At 39.7% G+C, this 12,223-nt stretch overlaps 2 protein-coding genes across 4 annotated transcripts in view; both read right to left on the minus strand.

Annotated features, from left to right (window-relative positions):
• C1QTNF2 (C1q and TNF related 2) overlaps positions 1-12,166 on the minus strand; it is a 54,902-nt gene extending 42,736 nt beyond the window's left edge. The window contains exons 1-2 of the mRNA XM_051843572.2: positions 12,115-12,166; positions 11,555-11,632 (exon numbers count right to left, since the gene is read on the minus strand). The gene's annotated coding sequence lies outside the window, so the exon portion shown is untranslated. The remainder of the gene's footprint in view (positions 1-11,554; positions 11,633-12,114) is intronic.
• FAM200C (family with sequence similarity 200 member C) lies at positions 3,497-12,176 on the minus strand. 3 transcript variants are annotated; one of them, XM_008255346.4, is made up of 3 exons: positions 12,115-12,176; positions 11,555-11,632; positions 3,497-9,161 (listed from the first exon to the last, which is right to left on the minus strand). In XM_008255346.4, the coding sequence occupies exon 3, from the start codon at positions 9,110-9,112 to the stop codon at positions 7,334-7,336; it is 1,779 nt and encodes a 592-aa protein (XP_008253568.3). In that variant the 5' UTR covers positions 9,113-9,161; positions 11,555-11,632; positions 12,115-12,176; the 3' UTR covers positions 3,497-7,333. The 3 variants fall into 3 exon arrangements, with proteins under 3 accessions (XP_008253568.3, XP_069932494.1, XP_069932495.1); XM_070076393.1 differs by lacking the exon at positions 12,115-12,176 and having other exon boundaries at positions 3,497-10,660; positions 11,037-11,556; XM_070076394.1 differs by lacking the exons at positions 11,555-11,632; positions 12,115-12,176 and adding an exon at positions 10,661-10,798.
• Between the last annotated feature and the right edge of the window lie 47 nt (positions 12,177-12,223).

Consider the following 12,223-nt stretch of genomic DNA (forward strand, 5'->3'; position numbering starts at 1 on the left):
TTCACTGTCTAAATCTGCCTGTCAAAAAAGAAAAAAAAAAAAAAAGAAGTTCTTGGTCATTGGTCATTAATGGTATTGTCTGTGTATAAAAAGGCTATTGATTTTTGTGTTAATTTTATATCCTGCCACTTTACCAAGTTCTTCTATGAGTTCCAGTAGTTTTAGTGGAGTCTTTTGGATCCCCTATATATAGAATCATGTCACTTGCAAATAGAGATAGTTTGACTTCCACCTTTCCAATTCTTATCCCTTTCATTTCTTTTTCTTACCTAATGGCTCTGGCTAAAACTTCGAGGACTATATTGAATAGCAGTGGTAACAGTGGGCATCCTTGTCTGGTTCTAGATCTCAGTGGGAATGCTTCCAACTTTTCCCCTTTCTATAGGATGCTGTTAATGGGTTTGTCAGAAATTGCCTTGATTGTATTGAGGGATGTTCCTTCTATACCCAATTTGCTTAAGGTTTTCATCTATTAAAGGATGTTGTATTTTATCAAATGTTATCTATTGAGATAACCATATGGTTTTTTTCTTCAGCTTGTTAATGTGTTATATCACATTGATTGATTTATAAATGTTGAACCATCCCTGCATACCAGGGATAGATTCCACTTGGTATGGGTGGATGATCTTTCTGAGGTGTTGTTGGATTCAATTGGCTAGCATTTTGTTTAGGATTTTTGTGTCTATGTTCATTAGGGAAATTCTTCTGTAATTCTTTTTCTCTGTTGTTATCCTTTTCTGGTTTAGGAATTAGGATGATGCTGGCTTCACAGAAAGAGTTTGAGAGGATAGTTTTTTTTTTTTTTTTTTTAAAGATTTTTTTATTTACTTCAGAGGCAGAGTTACAGAGAGAAGGAGAGACGGGAGCAGGGCGGAGGTCTTCCATCCACTGATTGACTACCTAAATGGTTGCAATGGCCGGAACTAGACTGATGCAAAGCCAGGAGCCAGGTGCTTCCTCTGGGTCTCCCACATGAGTACAGGGGCCAAAGCACTTGGGCCATCCTCTAATGCTTTCCCAGGCCATCAACAGAGAGCTGGATCAAAAGTGGAGTAGCCAGGACTTGAACTGGTGCCCATATTGGATGCCAGAGCCCAGGTGAATGCTTAATCCACTCTGCCACAGCACCAGCCCCGTTGTATAATTTTTTAAAAAATATGTTTCTGGGTTTAGTTTGCTAGTATTTTGTTGAGGAATTTTATGACATATTCATTCTTCACTTTTTGTGAAGAGTTTGAAGAATTGGTATTTTTAAAGTTTGACAGAATTCACTAGATGACAGTGAACCCATCTGACCCTGGGCTTTTCTCTGATTATTGGGCTTGTGGGGATATTGACTCAATGTTTTTAGCTGTTATAGGTTGACTCAGATTTCCTATTACTTTTGGGAATCTGCCTTTTTAGAGATTTTCCATTTCATTCAAGCTATCCAATTTATTGCTAGACAACTCATAATATTTGCTAGACAACTGCTCATAATATTTCCTTATTAAGCATTTTCGTATCTGCAAGGTAGGTAGTAAAGTCCCCTTTTTCATCCCAAATTTTGAATCTTTTTTTTCTATGAAAAACAGGTTTGTTAATTTTGTTGATCTTTTCAAAGGACCAATTCTTGGTTTCATTGATTTTTCTCTATTTTGTTTATTTATTCTAACCTTTTTAAAAAATTTAAAGGTACAGCAAAAGCAAGAGAGAGAGAAAGAGAGAGAGAGAAACCTCCATCTGCTGGTTCACTTCACAAAGGGCTGCAACAACCAAGTCTGGGCCAGGTTTGTAGGGGAGAAAACTGACACTGAGGACTGGAAAGAGGTATCCAAAATCATATCATTAGTGAAACACAAACTTTCCTATTACTCACTCATAGTAAGATTGGAGACAAAGATTGGGAACCAAGTATACAAGGCAGGAATCCTGATTGTACGTGGCAGGAAATGAGTAGGGGAATTTTCCAGTCCATGTAGCTGAAACAATAAAATATTATGACTTCATTCAGGGGCTGAAGTGATGTCATGAGGAATTTTTAAGATGTTTTTATTTGAAAAGGAAAGTGATCCCCTACTCAGTGGTTCACTCCCCAAATGCTCATAATGGCCAGCGCTGGGTCAGGCCAAAGCCAGGAGCCTAGAATGCCATTTAGGTCTCCCATGTGTGGCAAACACCAAGTACTTGAGCCATCATCATCATCTGTTGTCCTTCCAGGTACATCAGCAGGAAAGTAGATGGGAAGCAGAGTAGCTGGAGTAGCAGGGACTTGAACTGGCATTCTGATCCAGGATTTGGGCATCCCAAGTGGTGGCTTCACCTGTCATGCTACAATGCCTGTTCCCTGACAAACTTTTTCCTTTTCTTGGATTCTCTGTTGGCTTCACCATCTGTTGGCTTCTTTGTATAAGGTAGCCAAAATTGATCACTGGAAGATCCAGATACATCCTGTTTAGTTTAGTAATGTAGCATCACCCCATAAGTTCCAGTGAAAGTATTGCAGTTGACCAATCAGCCAGGATAAGGTCATTTGGACTGACAGTGAGGAAAGAACAGCTCCCTAAAGACAAATCAGGGTGTTTGTATTGAAAGAAGTGAATGACTCAATCTTGAGTAGGTCAAACTGAGATGATCAGCCTGCCAGACCTTTTGATTCTGGAATCCTGAAAGCTTAAACACTTAATAAGCAGCTGAGCTAGGAGCCTAATCTATTCCTGAATTACAGTAAGATTTATATCAACTTTGTAAAACAGAAGGAAAACAAGCTTATGTCTCTCTTTAATCTCAGAAGACAAATTACAACATACAATGAATAATCATATGCTACTTTAAATTACTTTGAAAATTTCCTACTTGACTTTTCCAAATGCTTAGTGAATAGTAGTCACTCATAATATTTGGATTATTCAGTGCTAGAAAGATTCTATACTATAAATATTCAGACTCTGCACTTAAAAAGTGGAGATATAATTCAAATATCATCAGAGTTAACTTTTAAAACAGTACTATTTGGTTTTAATCATCATTGGATCATATCTGAAATGCTGACCTATACACCTATTTTAAGCAGCTTTTGGATGCTCAGAAAAGCAACCAATATGTAAAAAAATACACATGCTAAAATCAGTTTTTTAGAAAAGCCATTTCTGTCTTCTCCATTTCCCAATGACTTTGTGCAGTCTGATAGTTACAGGCTCAACTTGAGTTCTGGCTGCCAATTTTGAACCCACAGAGGCTCAGGTGGGGGCATTTTTAATGAGTCACTAGTATCTTTTTAAGAGTTGTTGAAAATTAGATTTGTCAGAATCTTCAATACTGTTTTCTTTGAACAAAACCTGCATAGAGTGACATCTGCTGGTGATAAAGATTATATCTTTATCCTGTTTTAATTATTTTTTTGAGATTTACCAATGGTCTTAAATGTATAGCAAAAATGACAGAAACAATTTATTCCTTAGAAAACACAAATACATATGACATATATATATATATACACACCAATATATATGTATATATTTTTAAAAAAGATTTATTTATTTACTTGAGAGGTAGAGTTACAGAGAAAGGGAGAGACACAGAGAGAGAGAGAGAGTTCTTCCATCTGCTGGTTCACTTCCCAAATGGCCACAACAGCCAGGGCTGGGCCAGGTTGAAGCCTGGATCCAGAAGCTTCTTCCAGGTCTCCTACATGGGTGTGGGAGCTAAGTACTTAGACCATCTTCTGCTGCTTTCCCAGGCCATTAGCAGAGACCTGGATCAGAACAGAAGCAGCTGGGACACAAACTAGCACCCACATGAGTTGCCAGTGCCACAGGTGGAGGCTTAACCTGTTATGCCATAGCACCAACCCCAACACACATATTCTTATAAGAAATATCTGAGAGGCAGAGACAGCAAGTTCATATCCACTGGTTCACTTCACAAATGCTCCCCATGACTAGGGCTGGGCTTGGGCCTGTATCCAGAAACTCAATAAAGGGCTCCCACATGGGCAGCAGCAACCCAATTACTTGATCACCACAGCCTACCAAGGATCTGCATTAGCAGGAAGCTGGAATCAGGAGCTGGAGCCAGTAACTCAATCCAGATAGTATTATATAGGACATAGGCAGTCTAACCAGAGAGAGAAAAGAGGGGAGAGAGAGGAGAGAAGGGAAAGGGGAGAGAAGGGAAAGGGGAGAGAGAAGAGAGATCTTCCATCTTCTGGTTCACTCCCTAGATGGCCCCAATGGCCAGCGCTGGGCCAATCTGAAGCCAGGAGCCAAGAGCTTCCTCTGGGGTCTCCCCGGTCAGTGTAGGTGCTGAAGTATTTGGGCCATCCTCTGCTGCTTTCCCACGTGTCTTACCAGGGAGTTGAATCAGAAGTGGAGCAGCTGGGACTCAAAATGGCACCCATATGAGATGCCAGTGCCCTAGGACATTTTTTAAATAAGAAATCTAAGTTACTTCTTCTTTTAGCAAACACTGCAGTCTTTTTCATTTGATCAAGGAAAACTGAAGTGTAGAATATGAAAATGAATTTAAGAGCCTATTTGGACATTTCCTTAAAATTGTCTATTGGGGACCCAGTGCTGTGGTGCAGTGGGTTGAACAGCTGCCTGCAGTGCTGGCGTCCCATATAGGCCCCAGTTCAAGTCCTGGATACTCCACTTCTGATCTAGCTCCCTGCTAATGTGCTAAGGAAAGCAGCAGAAGATGGCCCAAGTACTTGGAGCCCTGTACCCATGTGCGAGACCCAGATGAAGCTCCTGGTCCTGTTTTCAGCCTGGCCCAGTCTTAGCCATTGTGGCCATTTGGGGACTGAACTAGCAGATGGAAGATTTCTCCCTCTCTCTTTGCCTTTCCCTCTCTGTAACTTCGCATTTAAATGTCATTTGGGTTTTCATTTAAGAGCAGCAGCAATTTTTTTTCTTTTGAGAATTCTAGTAGACTTAATGAAATCCTGATTATCAATGATCCTTTCACCCTAATCCTCCTATTGTATTCTCTCAGGTTCCAGGCTTCATACATACCCCTTTCCCCATCCGTATTTCCTTCCTAGCTTTAGAACTTCGTAAAACATATCTAGAAGTATTCCTGTATTACTTTGGAAATGTTTCCAATGCTCTTGATGTTAGACCATAATAAGAAAAATGAGGACTTATGCTCTGCGACATTTTAAATGAAAGAAGGCATGCATTTGTATTTACTGATAAAAGCATTTTCAGTGATAATACTGAATAGTGTACAAAATATAAACTTCAATTTGTAGTACACAGGTAGCATCATTGGTGGTCAGGTTCTATTCTTTTTTTTTTCCATCAAATTTTCACTACTATAAAAATGCTCTGATTATTGGCCTTATAAACATGTGGGCGAGGCACTCACCATAGTGGTTAGGTTGCCTGCATCCCACATCAGAGTGCCTGGGTTTAATACTTGGCTCCATGTCCTACTCCAGCTTCCTGTCAATGCAGACTCTGAAAGGTATCCGTGATGGCTCAGGTGACTGGGTTCCTGCCACTCACATGGGAGACCTAGAAGGAGATTCTGGCTTTCAGCTTCAGCCCTGGCCTACTGCCAGCCACTGCAGGCATTTGAGAAGTGAATCAGGAGATGGAAGTTCTCTCAAATATATTAATGAAAATTTAAAATAAATAAAATGTTAGTAGACATCCCTGATTTTTTCTGTGTAATGAATTTCTATAGGGAAAAAGTCATTAAAGGGCTATGAATAACTAATAAAAATTTAAATTAGTGCAATAATGGAAAACTGGTAAAGTAGTGAGATGGATTTTTATAAATTTAACTCTTTCTTATTATATTTGGGATAATTGTGAGATATTATGTGTTACTTCTACAGAAGCTAAGAAATCAAAACTGCCATATGTGCTTGCCGAGAAGATATTACTAGGAGATATAGCTGAAATCACAAGATGTTAAAATAGAAATGGTTAAAGTTATGGGTAGGAAGGGGATCTCTCTATATCATTTCCCTACCAGCCATGAGCATGTGCTACTTTGGTCAAACACTAAGGGATTTTTTTTAGTTATTATTTTTCATTTTTTATTTTAGAACGTTTATTTTCACCTCCCTTAAAAGGCAGAACACAGAGAAATTATGTTTCATCTGCAGGTTCACTCCCCAAATGCCAGCAATAGTCAGAGCTGGGGTGCAGATGCCAGGAGCCCAGGACTCTGTCTGGGTCTTCCATGGGCCTAAGCACTTGAGCCATCATGTGCTGTCTGCAATAGCAGAAGATGGCCTGGAAGTGAAGCAGATGGGACTTGAACCAGCACTCCAGTACAGAATCTGAGTGCCCCAAGCAGCAGCTTAACCTGCTACATAACAATGGCTGTCCCAAACAGTAAGGTTTTAAACTAAAAAATGGAAGAGGAGATATGTGGCACAGTGCTTAAGATGCCCCTTGGGATGACTGCATCTGGTATCTCAGCGCCCTGGTTTAAGTCCCAGCTCTGCTTCCAATCCACTTGCCAGCTAATGCACACCTTGGGAGGCAGCAGATGATGTCTTGAGTAGTTGGGCCTCTGTTACCCACATGGGAGAGCTGGACTGAGTTCCAGGCTGCTGTCTTCAGTTTGGCCCAGCCAAGCTCTTGTGGGGTTTTGGGGAAAAAACTAGTAGAGGGGAGATCTCTGCCTGTTTCTCTTTGCCTTCCAAATAAAATGAAAATATATAAAAATTCACAGGATTCAAAGGATAAGGATCCTTAACCTTATTGCAGACCTGCCCAACTGGGAACCCTAGAGTATGGCCCAGGAATCTTCTTTTCAGCAGCCTTGATGACTTGGTATCCTGAAGTAATCTGAAAGCAGACAAAGACTTACATGATATTAGGATATTTATTAATATCATGTTACTCAGAGCATGGGAGCTAGGGACATTGTCAGAGTTCATTTATAAATAAGCTAGAACAGCCCTCTCCATTATATTTCTTAATCTTCTGACTTCATTGATGTCCCCTTAACTCTAACAGATGGGAGGACTCAGGCTGTCATTTTTTTCCTTTGATTTTTGGGAAGTCTTCTCTTTTTTCTCGGCTCAGTCCCTAGTCAGTGATACCAACTAGCTGGGCATTCTAGTGCTTTGGAACCCTTTCCATCTACTGCATCAACAGGTGAAACATATTCAGGATCAGAAAAATACTATGTATTGACTAGGCAAGGGGACACTGCTGTGTTCTTATTCTCAATGCTCATTTTCACACGCCTCATTAAAAAGTTAAAGTTGCTAAAATTTTTAAACATAGAATTCGGTATACTATAAATATAAAACAGAATTGCAGCTTAATTTTACAATGCTATTAAGAATATATTAGAAAATTATACATTCCAAAAGTGTATCAGCTTATAATGACTTCTGCTGTAGCTTTTGTTCAATGATGTCTGAGAAACGAGGAACTTTTTTTGAAATAGCCACACGTATGTCTTCACTCATATTAAAGCAACTTCTTGACTTTGTTTTAAAATGTAAAAGTGATGAAAATCCCAACTCACAAAGGTAGGTAGTTGCAAATGGCACGAGGATTTCTAGAGCCGTCTTTGCCAAGTTTGGAAACACTGTGAATTGAGCACACCAGAAATCCTCTAGTTTCATTGTCTCAAATTCCATTAGGATTTGGCCACTAGCTCGTAATTCGGCAAGATCATTTTTCATTAAATAGCCATCATCAACAAAATCAAGGTTAAAAAGAAATGGATCCAGTACCCATTTACTTGCCTCATCGAGATTTCCAATAGAAAAATATCCATGGAAGGAACTGCTCAGCTGCTGCAGATGCAGTGTTATTTCAGCTGCAATGCATACACCTTCGTTATCTGAAGTAATTATTTCTTCAAGAAAAGGAAAGTTGGTAAAATTTCTTTTCTCAATTCGTTTTTGCCAGAAAGGAAATTTCCTAACAAAAGTAGATAACTTCTCTCTAGCTGACACTGTATTCATCCCTGTTCTTTGCATAGATGCACTAAGTTCATTTAGGTGTTTGAATAAATCTGCAAGGTATGCCAGGTGAATTTTAAACTCTTTATTTTCAAAGTCATCAACTAAATTACTGCTTTGGTGGTGAAGAAACTGATTTACTTCTTCATACATTTCAAAAATATGAGTTAGTATCTGGCCTCTGGAAAGCCATCTCATTTCAGTGTGAAAAAGGAGGACACTATATTCTATACCAATTTCTTCAAAAAAAGCCTGAAACAGACGATGATTTGGAGCTCGTCCTTTGATAAAATTTATTACTCTCACCACAGTAAACAGAGCTTCCCTCAGTTTTGTCGGCAACGTCTTTGTGACAAGCGTATGAGGGTTCAACAAACAATGTGTGATCACAATATGAGGTACCTCTTTTTTCATACAGGCAACAAATTCTGAATTTCCTCCTAGCATAGAGGATGCACCATCAGTACAAACAGAGCCACATACATCAAGTGCTATCTCATGCTGCACAAAGAAGTCTCTGAAGAGGTTGAACACGTCTGTTCCTTTCATAGTTACCTGCAATGGTTCACAGAATAGGAATTCCTCTAAAATCTCTCTTTCCTTTATATATCGCACAAATGCCATGAGCTGACTGCAGTCATCCATGTCAGTTGTCTCAGCAAGTTGAATACCCACTTTAAGAGGACTGGCTTTGATATCTTCTAGAACTTGCTCTAAGATATCTTGGCTCATTTCTTCAATTCTAGAATGGATCACATCATCTGATAAGGGTACCTGCTGAAGCTTCTTTTGTGCATCTGGTCCCAAAACTATTTGTGCTATTTCTAGCGCACAAGGTTTCACTAACTTTTCAGCAACTGTATGAGGATTCTTCTCCTTGGCACACAAATATGCAAACTGGTATGATGCTTGCAATAAGGCATCCTCATGAGATGCAACACCAAATGCTTTCAAGGTTTCACTCTGATCAGATGCCGTTGGCATATGCTTCAAGCTACTCAGATCATGCCCAGCCACACCGCCATGCTGTCTGTTAAAATGGTCTGACAGTTTTGATGGTCTGAGGTCAGCATTTAAAAATACTGAGTTACACAACACACACTGTGGGCGTTGAGTTCCGTCAACTTCTGTTGTACAGGTGAACCAGTAACGAACATAGTCATCATCCCATTTGCGTTTCTTTGACATGGCACACAAAAATTCTCAGGTAGTATTTCAGAGATGCCACAGAATTTTGCTTTGGGAATAAAGTATAATCCACACATTAAAAACCAGTGGATAACCAAATAAAACAAAGCTATATCACATGCTATTCCATACATGTCAAAGAAATATCCTGCAACATGTCAGTTGAAAGTAAACCATGATGGCCTGGCACTGTGGCATAGCGGTTAAAGCCCCAGCCTGCAGCACCGGCATCCCTTATGCTCCACATTCAATCCAGCTCCCTGCTAATGAGCCTGGGAAAGCAGCAGAGGATTGCCCAAGCCCTTGGGCCCCTGCATGCACATGGGAGGCAGGAAGAAGCTCCTGGCTTCAGATCAGCTCAGCTCTGGCCATTTTGTGGCCATTTGGGGAATGAACCAGCGGATAGAAGACCTTTTTCTCTCCCTCTCTCTCTGTCTCTATCTTTCTCTGTAATCTCACTGCCACCTCTTTCCATCCTGCCCCAAAGACATGCACACCCTCAGTTAAGAAAGACTGAATAGAAGAGAATAATACACTCTAAAGAAGTGCAGATTTTAACATAGTGGCCAGTTCTTTATTTTTATTTTTTTACTAGTTAAGGATTAAACAGACATGTAAAACTATTTGATCTCTGAGCAGCTTTAATTCCATCTTAAGCAGAGAATTCCAAATCAGTCTTGAATTTGGATTAAGCCACCCTTGGTATAGGGTAGGATCCAATTTGGCTCAGAATTTCCTTGCTAAGTGTAACAAACTAGCAGTCCATGATTCATATTGCACATATATAACAGCAAAACAACCTGCAGGAGAAATACAATTATTCTTGTCATCCAGAATTCAGAAAATTTCCTCTCATACAAGGATGCTCTTAACTGCCAATGAGGCATTTCATGATGCTTTTTCCTATAACTACCCTTCAGTAAAAGCAGTCAAGAAAAAAAAGCCAAAACAACAGAATGAAAATAAGCAGCATTCTTAAGGTTTGCATTAATTCAAGAACAAGATTTGGAGGGCAGTGGTTCTCCGGTTTAGTAAATGAGTCTCCTGCTAAAATACAGATTCCTGAGCCCTACTTCTAGAGATTCTGATTCTCTAGCTCTGGAGTAGGGGCCTAGAATCCATACTGTAAATTAGTATTTTAGATAACTCTTATGAGCAGTACCTAGAATAATGATCTGTTACAAGACATACCTGTTACCATCACTGGGAAGCCTTTTTGAAAGTACACATGTCCCTGTACTGTTTTAGAGAAATAAATCCTCTTCTCCAGAAGTAGGACAAAAGAATATGAAATAAAAATTGTCTGGGTGATCCAGATAAAAATTCTGGTAAGTAGCCAGATTTAGATATATGAAAAATTACCCTTTAATTCCTAGCAGATATTTTAGGTTGCCAAGAGAACAGTACAAATGCTTTGATAGGCATTTACTTTGCTAAGTTGATGACAACCTTCTATGAGAGTTGAGAGACCTAAGACAGCGAGCCATTTCTTTTCTCTTTGTCCTTAGCAAACAGCAAAGGTATAATCCACAGGTCTCAGAAACACACCTTAGAGGGGCTGGCGCTGTGGTGTAGAGGGCAAAGCCGCCGCCTGCAGTGCCGGCATCCCATATGGGTGCCGGTTCAAGTCCTGGCTGCTCCACTCTCTGCTATGTCCTGGGAAAGCAGTGGAAGATGACCCAAGTGCTTGGACCCCTGCACCCACGTGGGAGACCTGGAAGAAGCTCCTGGCTCCTGGCTTCGGATCAGCACAGCTCCGGCCGTTGTGGCCCACTGGGGAGTGAACCAGCAGATAGAAGACCTCTCTGTCTCTGTCTCTCTCTCTCTCTCTCTCATTCTCTCTGCCTCTCTGTAACTCTGCTTTCAAATAAATAAATAAATCCTTAAAAAAAAAAACTTGTTAAAAAAAAAAAAAGAAACACACCTTAGAAAACAATTCTAAGACAAATAAGTGATCCCCAAAGTTTTCAAAGTTCTATGCCATACGTGGCTGAAGTAATTTAACAGGGGCAAATTTAAATCCAAATGTCCCATTGAAATAAAAAGTTCATAGTAAGTTAAATCAAGCACATCTACTTAAAGTTCTAGATTTCTAGTGGATCTGTCAAAACCTACTTGTGAAATGCACTGTTGTGTAACTAATAAGCTGTTGTTACAAACCAGTTAAAAATTGGAGGATGTCTGCTAATCAAAAAAGATCTGAAGTTTAAAGAGTTGATCTTAAGTCTTTTTTCTCCAAGTAATGAGATGGTTGGTTACTTGTTTAGAACCATTTATGATTAATGGCAATAAAATTGTGATATCAGCATAAAAATGCTGATATTATGTATACTTACAAGGTACATTTGAGACAGAGGGATGAAGGAAAAAGCTTTGCTTTAGTTTCATTGGAAATGACCACAGAATCTTTTAAGAGTTCATTCTTAACTACCATATGCTTACCGCCCAGCAGGCTTTCCCGTGTTACAGAACCTCGCAAGTTTCACTGGCTCTTTTGTGGTATCTAGGAATTACAGTATCCTAAAAAATATAAACAGTAAAAAAGGGTCATTATAATAAGGAACTATTGTTAAACAGGAGTGCTATAGGTTTTATAGTTGCATTAAAGTCCTGTTTTGTCAGAGACAATTATTTACAAGTGAAATGATATCTGTGATTTCCACTGAAATGGTGTACTTTAGCTCACACACACAGTAGCCAGGTGGAGGAAAGTGAACTGGACTTGAGTTGGTTCATTTTTGAGGCTGGATGACAGGTATACACTATGAAGCTATTCTCAAGTACAGTTGGAAGTTTTCCGTTAAGAAAAAGTAAATAAAAAGCATTATTATAAGATACAAATTCACTTGGAGACAAGATGGGAAATGAAATGTTTTTGCAAGTTTACGAGGGGCAGATACGAAAGAGTACCCAAACTGACAAGTCAAAGTGAATACTGACTGATTTATGGAATGCTTAAATATATGTAAAAGAAAGCTCCAACCACACACAACTAAACTTACATCCAGACACTGCCCGGGTAAGCTCCGGAAGGCACGGGTGTTTGGGGACGCGGAGGCTGCGACCTTACAGCTACAAGCAACAGCCGGGCGAGAGGGGGCGAGGAGTGGT

This window comes from Oryctolagus cuniculus, chromosome 6, assembly GCF_964237555.1.
Source record: "Oryctolagus cuniculus chromosome 6, mOryCun1.1, whole genome shotgun sequence".
In the NCBI taxonomy this organism is placed as follows: Eukaryota; Metazoa; Chordata; class Mammalia; order Lagomorpha; family Leporidae; genus Oryctolagus; species Oryctolagus cuniculus.